The following is a 17,366-nucleotide window of genomic DNA, read 5'->3' on the forward strand; positions in this document are numbered from 1 at the left end:
TCAATAAAAACTAATTTTCTCTCACTAACTCTTAATTTTCTTCCCCTAACTTTTATATTTATTTAATTTTATCTATTTTTAATTATTTAGTAAAAACTAATTTTTTTCTACTATTTTTTTATATCTCACATCTTTAATTAATTAAATATCTTATATATACAAGTTGTTAAGTCTCTTAAGCAATTTTTGAAACCAAAACTAATGTTTTTTTTTATGTAATTGTATTATTTTCATGTAATTTTATTAATTGTTTAATAAAAATTAAATTTCTCCCACTAACTCTTAATTTTCTTCAACTAACTTTTATATTTATTTAATTTTATTTATTTTTAATTATTTAGTAAAAATTAACTTTCTTTTACTAAATTTTTATATCTCAAATCTTTAATTATTCACTAACTTAATATCATTTTTTATTAATAAAATATTATGTAATTTCCAAAACTACCTTAAAAATTATTTAAAAAAACCCACTCACCCACTCACGCATTTATTTATTTCCACCACAAAAATAATTTTTTATGACACATTTTTATAATTAATTAATCAATTAAATGTATTATAACTTCTTTACATTTTCACTCATTCATTTATTCACTTCATATTATCCTATTAACCAATAAAAACCCCACTCATCCCACGTACGCATTTATTCATTTCCATCTGAAAAATAATTTTTTTATGAGATATTTATAATTAATTAATCCAATAAATATATTATAAATTCTCTACATCTCCACTGATCCATTCAAATAAAAAAAAAACTCTTAAATTTCCAAATATTTAGGGTTACTTAAATAACCCACTTCATAATCATCCCATTGACAATAATAACCACGTGATCACGCGTGATCAATCAATTCAAAATATTATTATTTTTTTCTTTTGATAGGCTATTATTTCTCTCTTTTTTGTTTCTCTTTTTTTATTGGCATATTCTAATAGATAGAAGAATGATATTAATAACTATTATTCTATCTTTAAATAATTATTTATTAATAATAATTATTCCATCACAACCACTAACCTCAGCCTTACCACTAATCATATTTAATATATTTAGGACTTTATTAAAAACACTCAATTAAATTAGACATCACCGTTAAGATATATCTTACTATTAAATAAAATACATATTCCCTCGATAAAATTTAACATTGATATATAATAATAATCATCTCATTCAAATATTTTTATTCAAATTTTATCAAAAACAATATTTTTATTCAAATGTTTAAGTTAATTATAATATATTTTAATATAAAATATATAAATATATATATAAAGTTTTAAATGATATAATTTTAAAAAATAATTATATAAAATTGACCGTGCTAATGCATGATAATTTTCTGGCGCGGTGTAAATACTGAAAGCCCAAATATAAAGAATTTGGGCCGGGCCATGTTACTTTGGACAATACCTATTATCATAAGTTCTCTCTTTGGCTGCCTCGTACAAATTAGGGTTTATTTTCATCAGAGGAGAGAGTAAGAGAAGAAGCAGTAACCATGGAAAAGCTGGAACAAGTTCAATGTTTTGGCCGCAAGAAGAACGCCGTCGCCGTCACCTACTGCAAGCGCGGCCGTGGCTTAATCAAGATCAACGGCGCCCCCATCGAGTTAGTTGAGCCGGAGATCCTCAGGTTCAAGGCCTTTGAACCAATCCTGTTGCTGGGAAAGAGCCGTTTCGCTGGAGTGGATATGCGTATTCGTGTCAAAGGCGGTGGTAAAACCTCTCAGATTTACGCCATCAGGCAGAGCATTGCCAAGGCACTGGTTGCTTTCTACCAGAAGTATGTTGATGAACAGAGCAAGAAGGAGATCAAGGATATTCTTGTTCGTTACGATCGAACTTTGCTTGTTGCTGATCCTAGGCGTTGTGAGCCGAAGAAGTTTGGTGGGCGTGGTGCTCGTGCGAGGTTTCAGAAATCTTATCGTTAGATTATTTATTTGGGAGGAAAAAGAAAGAGGTGTTTTTGGTTTTTATTATAATTCAGTTTTCGGTTCATGTTTTATGCTGTGGAAAACTTTTTCTGTTATTCCTACTACCATTGTTTTGACATTATGTTTGTTGTTTTAGTTGAAATTTTTATTTAGGGTTTTGTATGCGATAACTATCCCATAACTATCCCATAGATCTATGTTTTTTTGGTAATGAATCTCTGAAGATGCCTTATGTTTTATGATCCACCTTTTTCTGGAGATTTTGTTTTGTCTACGTGGATTATATACTGCATCATCAAGCTCTTAGTTAATGCTTCTTGTGACCTTTACCGATGTGGATGAGATAAGTAGTTGTACGATCAAATCTCAAATTTTTTAGAAACGTTTTTATGAGTTTAGAATCAGTGTTAATAATTTGTGTAGTTTTCAGAACTTTGAAATTAAAGCAATTATATTTTCAAGAATTCGGTCTTAGGGTCAAATTTAAGCTGATTTATTAATCAGGGCTCTAACAGTGTTTCTTTGAGATTGATGGATAGTATGCTGCTATCTTGGTTGTCCATAGCGGGCTAACAGCAATTGGTATACTGCTATAAAAGCTTTTAGTGATGTCAAATATGCAAGCTGTGAATTTTTGACCTAAAAATTTGTTGTTCTCTTCCACATTCTTCTCAAATCAGGAGGCATCTATTATTTTCCTCTATTCTTCCACATTCACATTCTTCTCAAATATGTATGTTTTAAAGTGTTTTAGGTCCGATGGAACTTAGTTTTTAGTATTTATGTATTAATATGTTAGTATTTATCTGGTTTTCAAAGCTCACAATAGGGGTCATATGCGCAATGCCTCTATTCTGATCCTTTTATTTTATGATATCCAACCATACTAAACATACCCAAAGGGTTGAATGTGAATATGATTTGAAGTGATGCACAATTTAAGTACAGCAAAGCAAATTTACCATTGTTATTTTTTTCATGTTTGGGTCTACTCGTTTTGTAGCATCAAAATATGGCGCATTTATTACGGAGAAGCTTTCTACCACACACTTAATCAACTTGTGCGGATGAATTTGAGGTACAATACGGTGGTTATTTGGTGTTAATTAATCATACTTTCCAATTGAACAACAGAAGCAAGTGTTAATAATTGATAAGGATCATTTCCTTTTTGTTACATTTTTGCCAATCACATAAAAACTGTATTAAAAACCAAACTCAGTACATATATTTATCAACGCGTTTAATCTGAAATTTCAATTAAGCAAATAATATACATGTTCCCAATCAAAATCTGCAACAGAAAACCTTATAGAATGGGCAAGGTTTATTTCCATTCACAATCATGCCTTGCGTAATAATTTGCTTCCTTTACTCCTCCCTTTCTTTCTTCTTGTAAACAATTTCCTCAGAAAATCAAAACCTCCATATTTCTTATGCACTACAATTGCTTGATTTCTCGTGCCACTGCTTCTATCATTTTGCTCCGAACCATTAACCGTGACATGAGGAGTTTGCAAAGCACTTTCTTTTTCAGATTCAACAACGGAGTCTATCTGTGCATCTTCCGTACTTTTGCTTTCTTCGTTTTCGACACTGGTATGCATCCCTTCTTTACCATCATCCTCGGCTAGCATATGGTTGCGGAGTGAAGCTCGTTTGATCAAGTTCTTCTGAGATGGAATGTCCATAGTATTAGTTGTCGAGTTAACCCTGTCTAAAACTGCTGTTTCACTAGATGAAGCAAGTGCCTTGAGTTGCTTCCCAATGTTGATGATACTTTCTTGGCACTCTGCTAACTTCGATGAAGCTGTTGTGATCTCCCAGCCCTGATTTTTTTTCATCGAGATTTGATGAGTAAGTGTTAACTTCAAACGAGAATATAAATCAAATTGATAACACCGACAATTGATATGACATAGCATGATAGCAATATGTAGAAACATATTTGTTATTATTAGGAGTCGATATGACATAGCATGATAGCAATACGTAGAAACATATTTGTTATTATCAGGAGTCGAGGATAGTTGTTCACGAGATAGAGCATGCAAATTTCTTACAGTTTGATATATCTTTTCTGCTTCGCATTTGCCATCTGTTGGAGAATCCTTCCTCGCAATGCTGTAACCATGTATACGAAATCAGATTCATTAGAAAACTGCAAAATGCTTGAAATCGAAAAGGGTGAAAGGTGTAAAGAAGTTTTTCTTCTTCCTGTTTACCTTTCTAGCTGTAGTTGAAGCTCAAGACATGTTGCTTCTAATTCCTCGCACGAGCTCTTTTTATTCTCAAATTCAAATTCTAGCGACGAGAACTTTTGATAGATGTTATTTAATTTTGCCTGCGCTATTGTAAGTTGTATGTCAAGATCTTCATTTATCATAATTTGTTTTTCAATCTTCTCTTCAACCATAGCTTTTGATTCTTTCAATGTCAATATTTCTGATTCTAAAACTCTGATGCTATTTTGCGCTTCATGACACTCTTTTGTCAAATTATTACTCTCTTCAATAACTGACAGAAGCTTTACCTCCAAGTCTTTCTTCGCCGATTTTGTATTCGTCAGATCATCTTTTAATTTTCTAATTTCTTCAACAAAATTATACTGACTACTCTCATCAGACCGATCATCTGGATACACAACAGAAGGCGTGCGAAAAGATTGTTTATCATCAACCTCGATTTGATTTTCATTTACTGACAGAAAAGAGTTTAAGCGCTTCTTTATCTTATCCCTTGCAATTGAAGCATTTGTGGAGTTAGCGCAATTAGTAATGCTCCAGTCCAAAGCAAATGCAACTTCCTCGACAAAATTTTCGAAATCGGCTCTCCCTGTTAGTAAATTTTTGCAGGTGTGAACAAGTTGATGCAATAGTGGATTCAAGTCTGAAACCTTCCATTGGAAAACATGAACAAAGTAATCTTTGGATTTCGGTGATTGAGACGATGCGTCTGAATTTTGATTCTCCTCCAAGCAATCTTGACCATTGTTGCAGATAAATGACTTTGGAGCAATTCCTTCAATGAGCTTGATGATTCTATGAACTGCTTCTATAAAACCACTGAAACTGTTAACATGAAAAGGATCAGATTCTCCCGGATGAATGGACTTTCGAGTTATATCGGATTTGCAAGCAGTTGACTGATTTATACACCCGAGCGCGATTTTTATGTCATCAAATAATTCATCGAGACTTCGTTTCGATATGCGTTTCTCCTCCAACATGGCATTCAAAACAATTTGAAGCCAATCAAATGGTCTTTTATTCCTCTCACCAATGCCAAAATCTTGTTCAACTGGTACTATCTCTCTTCCAGTTACATCAGATAAGTATCCTCCTCCTTCCGGTGTATCAACCGAAACAATAGCTCTTTTTTCCGTCTCAACAAAATCATCCATTGAATACATGTCATGATGAACTTCCAATGCTTTATTGTTCTCGTAAATTTTAGCCTCCGAGACTCTTAAATGTTCGAGTTCTGAAATAAGCGCGTTCGCCCAGGATCCAGAAGAGAGAGCCTCATCATCACTAGAAATGTCGAAACTTGACATTAAAGGAAGTTCATTTGACGCAGCATTATACCTTGCTAGCTTCATGGACTTGTGATTTTCAGAAAACTTTCTAAGCAGAGTCTCCGCCTGTGATAACCTGGAAGCTGTTTCACCATACATAAATCTCGAAGAATCGAGTTCAGAGTTTTTCTTGGTTAAAACTCTCCTGAGTGCCTTGTTTTCCTCATCCAAATCTCGTAAACGTTTGATCATCAAGGCATTACTCTCCTCTGATACTCGTGTAGGATTTGAATTCTTTCTTCTCGTATCCGTCTCTCTTCTCATCACTCCAGTTTCACTCTTCCTTCTTTGAATCATGAGACGGAGTCTCTGACACTCGGATTCTAACTCCGAGGCTTTCTGAGAACTCTCGAGATATTGTTTGTGTGACGCGTCCGCGTACTGACGACTATAGTCTATCTCCTCCTTCCGTATCTCAAGTTCCTTCTCCAACATGTGAAACTCATATCTCAAGAATGCATTTTCCTTTTCTGTAGAATCTAACCTTGTCATCAGTGTCTTAAACTCAGCATCTGCTTCTTGTTTACATCGAAGAATCTCCCCGATAGATTCCTCTTTCAAGAATAACACATTCGTTAAACAAGTATTCTTATCAGTTAACTCATCTATCCTTTTATTTGCTTCCCTCAGCTTCTCTTCCAATTCTTTCTGAACCTTCTCATGCTCTTTCGATATCTTTGAAATGGAAACACGCGGCGCTTGCTCTTGTTCTTCTTGAACACAGGTTAGTGGCTGCAAAGGTTCCGGCAATGTTGCATCGGTAGGAGTAATAGCTTCAGTAGACACTTCTTTGTCTAAATCTTCATCAGACTCTATTTCAACGGGAGAATCGAGGAGGACTTTTGCTAACTTCTTGTTTAGACTTTGTGACAATCTTCCCGATCCGCGTACCGTATCTGTTGAAAGATTTTTTTCCTGATAAAACGTAGTATTGGTTAGTATATTAATCCAATCATACATATCTCTAATGAATTCAGTTCTCTAGGGAGAATTATGACTGATTAACACTTGGCCAAAACTTAGCAGAAGATAATGGCTTAACATGTTTCTGGTTTGCAGAATAAAAGGCTTACAAGAGAATGTTTAATGTAAAAATGAGTGAAATAAAGCTTTAGTTACCTCTTTTTCAATGACTTGAGAAGGACTGATAACTTTTTCATCTGCAAAGATTGTCTTCTCTATGGATTTTTTCCTCCAATGCCATGGCTTGTGACTCATGATTCACGACGCTATTCATGCACAGAAAGAGAAAACTTCATGCCACTGTACAAATAACTATCAAGCCAATTCACTTATTATTTACTAGCCTTAGACACACGTTTATCCGCTTTTATCAACGCAGAGTCATGTGACTGGTCACATGACTCTGCGTTGACTCGGCGAGGCAAATTTGTGGTGTCATATTCACTCTTTATAAAGAATTATTATTACAAGTGAACTAAGAGCAATTGATTTGGACCATCTGAATTTTTTAGGGACAAATACACACATGTTTCCATGCATATTTTTTGGTATGTTGCACTTCAATTGAAACATTGTTTTCATTTAAAACTTACAGAGGTTATAATCTACCACAAACAAAGAAAAAAAGAACACTGTTGCTAACTGATAAAAAAATGCTCTGCAGTGAAAAGCTATAACAGCTGGTGGTTAGCTACAACAGCTAACTACAAAATGGAAGAAAAAAAGTAGAAGAACAAACAAGTACAGTAAGAGGAGCAAAGAGAAGGTAGTGCTAGAATTTGTACCTTGAAAAATGTAGCATGAAGAAGAAGAGTAGTTTAACAGGTTTTGTAAGGCTTTTGGTGTTAAAATGGTGTTAGGAGATAAAAGTAAAAGAAATGAGAAAAATGGAATGGCTGGTAGAAAAAGTACTGCCAACGGACATTTGTCATAGGATGCTGAACATCTCCACCGACAACTACAAAACCTGCTTTTTAATGTAACATTAATTATTTAGATGTTACCATAAAGTTAAAATAAAAATCATATTCATATATTATTATATTAATATTATAACATGTTGTGATGGAGTGAAAGAGAAGCTAGTAACAGTGACTATAACTCTTTATTGGTAGAGGAAACTCATAATGGAAGCAGTTGAAGTATGACTCTAGGTGAGACACACGCCTACGTTGATTCATAAAGGCTATGCTTTTTTTTTGTTTGGTTTTTGTTGAGACATTGATATTCATATTTCACTTCTCTACACTAAAATCACAATTTTGACATTTGTCATGCTTAAGGATTCCATGGCTTTAGCTCATGAGAATAATTTAATAGAAACATAGCTATCAAGATAAAATCTTTAATCATGAAAGATATCTGTCTATACATGAATGCTTTTTCTTTTCCTTTTATTTATGGATGAGGCCCATGGCTACTTGCTTAGTAAGGGTACATTCACTCTCTTCACCATCAAGGACAAATAATAAAAGAAGTAAAAGGATAAAAATAGATTAACCAGATACTCTCTAATTACGTGTCATCAACTTTATAACATCGATATTTCTGGAAAAAATATTCAATTGAGTTATGAGAGAAACGTTCATATTGGATCAAGAACAATTATAGCATCTGATAAAATAATAACAACGTTAAATATCTTACTTATGTAATATAATACTCCCTCCGTTCCGTTATAAGTGTCACTTTCTCACAAAAAAAATTTGTTTCTTTTTAATTGTCACTTGCAAAGTTTAAGGTGGTATTAATTGCAATTTTGTCAAAATTACCCCTAGATAATGATTGCAGAGAGAGAAAAAATAAAGTGAATGTAATAAATAATTAAGGGTATTATAGATAAAAGAAGAATTATTTTTAAAAAGTAACAATAATGATTAACTTTCTTGGTATGTGTAAAAAGTAAAAAAATGATATTTAAAAAGGAATGGAGGGAGTATGTTATTAGAGTTGACAATTGAACCAACCATTTTGTTGCTTAGTAGTGAGTTTGTAACTAAGTTCCAATAAAACACTTTGCGTGATTGGTTGTTTTGATTAGTCAGGTAATAAAGTTAACTATTTGGAGATTGGTTTGATTTATTTGGCATGTGTCCCCATATGACCTTCCAATAAGCTGCTTTAACAAAAGTGAGAGCATAATGCGAGGATACTTTTGACTTTGAAAACCATAAAATGCATTACATCGATCAACAACAAAAATAAAAAATAAAACAAAAAAATGCATACTTTATTTGACAGGGTAAGTTTTTGTAAAGTGGGGAATTGTGTTGTGTATTTCCTAAACAACATGATGATGGTTACTGTGGTTACTGCAGTTTTTGATTTATTACTAGGGAATCACTTTTTTTTTGTTATTTAATTTATTCTTTCTCAATATATCAAAGATAAACATGCTAAATTGGTGTATGATTTAGTTACTAATGGTCAAAAACCTCATACTATACAATAAATTATTTTGAGTTTATATTTTGCATATGTTTTTATCGGGAGTTTTTTCTCCGATCTTAAATATAACCAATAACAAAATTTTTAATGGTCTTAAATATAAACAAAAATTATTTATAGTTATTACATTTAAGGTTACTATTTTAAATATATTATTATTATTATTATTCCATCCGTTTTTTTTAAGTGTCATTTTTTGACTTTTTACATCTATCAAAAAAGTAAATTATTATTGTTACTTTTCAAACAATAATTCTTCTTTTACCTATAATACCCTTAACTATTTATTACATTCATTTTACTTTTTCTCTCTCTGTAATAATTATCTAGGGGTAATTTTGACAAAAGTGCATTTAATACCACCTTGAAATTTGGAAGTGACAATTAAAAATAAACAATTTTTTTTCAAAAAATGACACTTAAAAAGGAACAGAGAGAATATTTATTTTACATTTTTATGTTCGTAACTATTTTCAAAGCAAAAATTATGAGTAAAATTAAAAAGAACGTAAAAATTAAATGTATTCAGATATTTTTCTTAAATAGTACATTAATGCAAGACACTAAATTCATCTTTGGTATCAATTTTTGTACACCAACATTCTTTTCGTTGATAATTGTTGCAGTTATAGTATTTTTGTCGGCTCTGTCTAGGGTGAGAGATCATAATAATGTTGAGAAATAAGGGTGAGTTTTAAGTTCCGCATTGCTGAGAAAAGTGGAGATTGAACACTTTATAAGTAAGAGGATCCATACACCTACCACCTCAAGGTTTTGGATGAATATGTAGTGTATCTCTCACTTGTTTGGGTGAGTCTTTGACCTTTACGTGAGTGTTTGAATCAATGTGAATGCATTTCTCTCATGATGACACAACAGTGATATCAGAGCCGATGGTTCGAGTAAGGAACCGACTATTTGTGTCAAAAGTCTTTTTGACATGGTGGCCAGACGGTGTGTTCCATTGAAGTGCCCATGACGAGATAGACGTGTCTCTCAATGGCGGTACAAGCATGCAGACGATAGAGCTACCGCTTGAGGGAGAGTATAATAGATGGACTCACATTTGAGAGAAAGATTGTTGAGAAACAAGTGTGAGTTATAAGTCCCACATTGCTTAGAAAAGTGGAGGTTGAACAATTTATAAGTAAGAGGACTCATACACCTATCACCTTAAGATTTTGGATGAATATATAGTGACTCTCTCATTTGTTTGAGTGAGTCTTTAACCTTTAGGTGAGTGATTGACCCATTGTGAATGTTTCTCCCGCATGATGACCCATCAAATAGGTCTTTCACCGTGCATAACATGATTTTTGTTTTATTTTTTAACAATATAGCGGAGGTTTTAAATCTCCACAAAACTTTTAGTGTAGCTTTTTTGGTATTCAACCATTTAGCGACGATTTTAAACCCCTGCAAAATAAAAATAATCGAAAAACGAACTCGCGCATGGTAAGAGACCTATTAACATTTACGCCAAGTACTTTTACTTACAAACGTGTAACATTGCACAAACTATTTGATTGATCAATATTCCTCAACAAATTTATTGGAATACATACTTTCAATGTTAACCGATGATTTTTTGTGATATAACATTTAATGTCATTAAAAAATTCATAAGTAAATCATTCTCCATGTATGTTTGAGTTATCAAATCTTCGCGGGATATCTAAACTAAAGTACTATTTTTCTTTCTCATGTATCAAAGACAATAAATTATGTAATTTTGTTCTACACTCTAAAATTGGTGCAAATATTGTTTTTCTTCAAATATGCTTTGATTTAAATTATTGTATAATATTTTAGGATAAACAAAGTCAACCAAAGCTTTAATATAGTTTTTACATTTTAGAATACACAACTATGCTTGTGTATAATATTTGTAGAATTCAAGTGTAAGTGATTAAATTGCACATCGATCAAAAATGATGGAAATATTAGATTTATAAGAAAATAAACTCATACTTTTTTTTTAATGATTTTGGATGAATATGTGATTTCAAAGTCTCTTAGATTATGTATGTTTAGCCCATTGATACTTTTGGTGCTCGTCGAACTTCACAATAACTGGTATATGAGATTTTGACTTGATCCGGGGATAAGAGTTCTTAGTATGCTCTATGACGGTAATTTTGTCTGATTTTTCACATTAGAAAAGAGAAGTTGTATTGTGAAAATGTTGTTGAGGTACAATCACAAGTTCCGTTGTGCATTTTGGGATAGAGAAAATTGATAGAAGAATTGATTTTGGCATGTGGTAATTTTAAGTCAAAGTTGTGTTGATACAAGGTGTTGGATAATGAATAGTACATAAACATTAATTGACATTGATATAAAATATGTTATGAGATTTTGTCGTTGACTGAAGAGCTTCCTGTCAACATGGAAGTTTCACCATAAGTTTTCAACCTGATTTTTGACAAGTGGAAATTCTTGGAGTGATTTAGCTTTAATTGAAGAATAATCTTCTTCTAGTGGAGTGTGATAGTTTTTGAACTATGATAGTTGATGAAGTCAATATGAAAATTATTGGTGTAGTGTAACTTCAAGTGAATATCCTATTTATAGTGGAGTATGGTAGTTATTTTGAACTATAATTGTAGGTGAAGACAATGGAATTTCATGTAGTATTTTCAATCAAGATAGAGATTGTTGTTGTTGGTAAGAAAATATACATGTTGAAGATGTTCCACATAGCTCAATTTTGTAAAGGAAGAGAGAGTCGAAAGCTATATAAAGATTCTAGTTACTCATTACAAAATGCACCAGTAAAAAACATTTTAAGCTTTATTTATTCTCTTATAATCTTGCGTTATAGTGTTGTGAGATGTAGTTACATATCTGCTTTTTTGTGGGGGTGTATTAAGGGCACGAGGGTTATTTAGGGTAAATTATGTGTTATAATAATTTTTATATAGTGTTATTCTCTACTTGTCGTGTGACAAAGATCATGATTTCTTTTTTAATTTTGGAGTTTCCGTTTGAAATTCAGTTTGGTCAGTAACAAGATGTCGCACATAATATTAAAACAATGTTTGAGACAAGATGATCCGACATAATCAATAAACAATTAAAAAATAATATATAATAGACTCAAACAACTAGTAACCCAATTAGGTGCAATCATTGCCTACGTGTGGAGGGTTGTAGCCAAAAGGAAAGAAAATTCACTAATTATAAATAGTCAATAGTACACAACGGTCTCATAAGAATTTTCTCAGTTCTGTTCCATTTTTTAATACTACCTGTGATCAATTTAGATTCTCTCTAAATATGATATCCCTCACTTCCACTTAATCACTCTCCCTAGAATAAATTCTTTAAGATGTGAAAAAATTCACAAGTACAAACAAAAAACTATATCTTCCATTAGTAGAAAAGAATGACAATGATAGAGTTTTACACAAGAAACGCAAAACAAAACTCAACACCATGAAACTGTAACGACATGAGTATTCTCTCAAAATATATATGCCACAAGTTGAATGATCTCTTTATATAGAGATATCAATCCATACAAAAAGTCCAACAATAAAAATAAACCAAATCCAATCTTTAGCGAAACTCAATCTTTTAATTAAAACAAATCAAATCTTCAGCTAAACTCAATCTTTTAATTAAAGAAAATACACCTTTAGATGAACTCAATCTCTTAATAAAAAAAAATCCAATTTAAATATTTTCAAGTTGATTTTGCTTGATAAATCTTTGCTAGTATAAACATGAACCAAATCAAATCTTTATGAATTAAAGTTGGAATCAAACGAAGTGAAAATAAATCTTTCCAAAAAGTGAGACAAAGAAAAATTGAGCCAGGATGTCTCAATAACATTTGATACATCTTACTAAACATGCTTCCTACAAAAATATTTCAACAAACTGTAATAACAAACTCCCCATATTTGGCTATTTTTAGGAAAAAAAATATATTTAAACACTTCAACACTTCTTCTAGAACAAAATAACTCATTAAGTATAACGCACCACAAATAATAAAATATTAAACATAATCAAGATTAGAAGTTGTCTTTTCTCCCCCTATTTGTCTTAAAAGAGCCAAGATCAAAGAGAATCCAGTGGCAACAAAATCACAACCAATAGACGAAGAGGATCAACAAGTCTAAAAACAAATCAATCCACAAATCAATAACAGACTAACAAAAACATAAAAGAGAATTAATGAGACGAAGTAGCAAAGTCACTATCAAATGTGTCTTCATCCATATCCACCAACATCTTCATTTCCAGAGTTGGACATACCTTAAGACTGATCATCATGAGCTGCATCTTTTTCAAAACCACGAGCAGTAGGTTGAGATGAAAAAGATCCAATAGATTAAGGAGTCAACATTTAACATTTCTACATCTAGACCATTTTCATCAACATGAGCAAGAATGGGTATTGCAATGTCACGAACATGTTTTCCAATATCTAACTTGTAACTAAAATTTAACACACCTAGGGAAACATAAACCTCATCCTCACCAGTAACAATATCATTCTTTTGACTACTCAAACTACCACATATTAAAAAGGGAAAACTATAGTTAGCTTGACAACATAAGACTCAACATGCTTAATAAATTGATCATAAAGATATTCTCCAAAATCAAAGGTGGAATAACTTCCTACTTTGTATAGAAGATCAGTGAGGCTAGTGATGATATATGATTCACGAGAGGAGGGATCCCAATTAACCACTCTAATCTCGTACAAGATGACATACTTTACACTATGATTGACAACTACCAAAAGGCCTTTTGAAGGTCAACCCTCATGAAAATTTCCAGTAATTTATCGATCTATGGTCTTCAAAGAGGGAAGACATTCAATATTTATAAATCTTCCATGACTAAGGTATTCGTTAATAATTTCCAGAGAGTATACAAAACAAATTCCTTTGACATGGACTTTCCTATATTCTTTACTCTCATAATTATTAAATCCATTTAGAGGATTAACAACAAATTATTTCACCGACTTTGGATAATAGGGCTCATCATTCATCACAGTCTTCAACAACTGAGCATCACTAAGGAGCTCTTTAATTTCACTGCACCTTTGTGCATTCATAAAGAGTTCCATTTAAAGAATGAAAAGAAACATTATAAAGAGGACATGCATGAATGTTCTTTGGAAGCTTCTTCCCTTTAATAAACATTTTAACACGCTTTTCAGCTTGCCTAACCAAATCCTCTTTGTCTTCAATGTCATCCAAGATGTCATTGACATGTTCTTCAACATTATACTTCTCAGTTCTAGGAGCAGACTTGTTTCTTTTTACAACTTTGTTATTGTCAGCCAGCTTCTTTTTTAACTCTATTTTTCTTCTTCTTATCATCACCTTTCTTCTTCTTTTCAGTATTTGTATTCTTTTTATCATTACTCTTATTCTTTTTATCATTACTCTTCTACTATTACTTCTTCTTCTTCTTCTTCTTCTTCTTCTCAACCACAACCATTTTCTTACAAATAATAGTATTCTTTATTTTCTTCTTAGATCCAGCTAATAAGGACAATATGGTTTAATCTTCAATGAACTTCTTAGTTTTCATGGGGGATTTTCTCACAATAAGAGATTCATGAGCAGTGTCATCATTGACAAACTCATTTGCATCATTATTCACATATTTAATTACAAAATCACCAACTTTCTCAATAACATTTTCATTGATATTCTTACGGACATCTTTGTTGACATGTTGACTTACTTATTCATTTTCATTATCATTGATATCTTTATTGACATATTTACTAGCTTCTTCATCATCATTGACATCATTACTAACTTCTTGACTTGCTTCTTCATTTTTATTAACACCGTTACTTACATATTCACTGGCTTCTTGACAAACTTCTACATTTACATATTTATTGTCATTAACATTGTTGTCTTCACTGACATATTTAGTGACATATTTACTATCATTTTTACCAACTTTTTTAGGACCAGAGTGAGTTGTGGCCTCATGCACGAGGTTATTAAGATCGATTTCAACTGTGAGAATCTTAATACTCAAAATGGTCTCAAACACATTATCACTAGAAGGATTATCACACTCATTAAGAGCCTCTATTGTTTGATCCAAGTTATCAGACTCGTATATAACATCATTTTAGACCTCTATTTGATCATATACAACCTATTTATTATTACTAGCAACATTAGTCTCAATAGTGAAAACAGATTAGAAAGGTTTACCTTAAACTAAATTAAGAGGACCATCAATCAGAGGGCTTACCTTAGGCTTGGCGTTAAAAGAAACACCTTGGGACTTATCACCGGATTCCTTCAATCGTTATGTCATTCATACTAACTCCATGAGCATTGACAACAACAACACCCATTTTATAGATTTTCTTCTTCGATGTCTTATTTTCATTTTCAGAAGTGCATATCCCTCTCCTTGTTCCTACCGTGCTGTCTGAGAGATTCAACAAATTTATAGAGGAAACTAAAGGGTCAGAGATAAGTTTGAGGCATGAAAGCGAAAAATCAACAATACAAACTTTTTTTTGGATATTTAAGGAAAGTTAATTTTACTTATATCTTTGAAAGATATAAGTGACATCACTCTTGAGATGTGTGGGGCAATAAAGATCCTAGTAGGACCAAGAGAAACCATTTAACCACACTTTCAATAATTGCTATAAGTTGATAATTCAAAGGTCTAAAGTTGATAGAAGATTCTCAAATTGGATTGCATAAAGACCTTTTATGAACATATCATTTAATTGTTTTCTTATTTTCAACGAGTTCCCTAAAAAAATGATGATGAATATCAATATGATTGGTTATGTTGTGTTGGGCAAGATTTTTATAGATATTAATTGCACTCAAGTTGTCACAATACAATGTGTCATACCCCAAAATTTGCCTGTTAATTTTTATGATAAATTGATTCATGCATGACATTCATTTCACATTTGCATTCATTCATTAGCATACATTCTCATATAAATTATAAATTTTAATTTATTTATTATGTGATACAGATATAAAAAATAATAATGATTTTGGTTATCTGTATGATATAAATAAATTATATATATATAAATAAAATAGTTTTAATTTAATGATAAATAAAAATAGATTTGAATTTTAATTGTATAATTAAAATTTTAAATTAATTTTATTTGTTAAAGCTCATTAAATTATAATAATTATTTTTTATAATTTAGTGACTCATGTTCCACTTATTCATTATTTATAAATAGTATTTATTTAGTAATTCACGTTTTTTACTTAATAAAATTTATTTATAAGAGTAACATTTTTTTAAAAGCCCATAAATTATAAAATAATTTTGGTTGATATAAGTAAGAATAATTTTGATTTTTTTTATGATGAAAGTAAAAATAGAAATAGGTTTAAATTTTAATTCAATTATGTAACTAAAATTTAAATTAATTTTTATTTGTTAAAAGTCATTTGAATTATTCATTATTTGTATTTAATAAATATTTAGCAAGGTTAAACCCTAACTCTCCTAAAGTATAGGAAGAGATCCAAATATTTAGCAAGGTTAAACCCTAACTCTCCTAAAGTATAGGAAGGGATCCAAATATTTAGCAAGGTTAAACCCTAAAGTATAGGAAGGGATCCAAATATTTAGCAAGGTTAAATCCTAATCCACACCATTATAAATACTTCATATGGCTGCAGCGAGAGGGAAAAGACGAAAAAGAGGAGAGATACAGCAGAAGAAGATACACAAGGCAAGGTAGAAGCAAGAAGATTCAGGGGCAGGGAAAAGAGAAGCAACCATAAAGCACTCATAGCCTGAATAAGAACAACACACATACAGTGAGCAAGCTAGAAGAATCAAATCCCCAGTAAGTGTTCATTATGGAATTTGCCTCCAGCATGATTACCTTGCAATACTCCTTAATTCATGCATGAATAATATTGGTTTAATATATATATTGAGATGATGTATTCATGGTTTGGTGGATGTTGATATTGCTTTATTCAAGTATGCATCTGCTCTTGATATGTCATAGCATGTTGGAGAAATTCTGTTTGCATGATTAAAGAATTATATCTGCCATTTAATTATTATTATATGAGTGTTGTTTCTAGCATGATTATGTTTATTTCACATGCTGTTATTACATAATAATAATGATGATGATATAATGGTGATAATATAAATCCTTGGTTGTCTTTAACATGTATGTGTAAGGTTTGTTTTATCATTATCACTTGCAGTAAAGAGAACTAATACATGAGTAAAATAATATAAGCTTCTTGATTTGTGCATGACTATTTTTATTATTGCATGATGATTACATATGATCTTATTTTATGTGTGTGGTTTGATATAAGATGAAGTTACAAGTTTGTTGTATTCACATGAAAGAAACAGCATGAGAAAAAATAAAGTAGCTTGCCGTAAGAGAGAAAGCTGTAACATGCATGGTG

General features: G+C 31.5%; 2 protein-coding genes across 2 annotated transcripts; one reads left to right on the forward strand and one right to left on the reverse strand.

Annotated features, from left to right (window-relative positions):
- The first annotated feature begins 1,407 nt into the window (after window positions 1–1,407).
- Window positions 1,408–2,185, forward strand: LOC127106293 (40S ribosomal protein S16). Its single transcript, XM_051043596.1, has one exon. It carries the CDS (start codon window positions 1,512–1,514, stop codon window positions 1,941–1,943), a length of 432 nt encoding a protein of 143 aa, XP_050899553.1. The 5' UTR covers window positions 1,408–1,511; the 3' UTR covers window positions 1,944–2,185.
- An 884-nt stretch (window positions 2,186–3,069) lies between these two features.
- LOC127106291 (filament-like plant protein 7) lies at window positions 3,070–7,438 on the reverse strand. The gene is made up of 5 exons (XM_051043595.1): window positions 7,272–7,438; window positions 6,643–6,752; window positions 4,172–6,438; window positions 4,010–4,070; window positions 3,070–3,775 (listed from the first exon to the last, which is right to left on the reverse strand). Exons 2-5 carry the CDS (start codon window positions 6,739–6,741, stop codon window positions 3,290–3,292), a joined length of 2,913 nt encoding a protein of 970 aa, XP_050899552.1. The 5' UTR covers window positions 6,742–6,752; window positions 7,272–7,438; the 3' UTR covers window positions 3,070–3,289.
- Between the last annotated feature and the right edge of the window lie 9,928 nt (window positions 7,439–17,366).

Source organism: Lathyrus oleraceus, chromosome 7 (genome assembly GCF_024323335.1).
Source record: "Lathyrus oleraceus cultivar Zhongwan6 chromosome 7, CAAS_Psat_ZW6_1.0, whole genome shotgun sequence".
Lineage (NCBI taxonomy): Eukaryota > Viridiplantae > Streptophyta > Magnoliopsida > Fabales > Fabaceae > Lathyrus > Lathyrus oleraceus.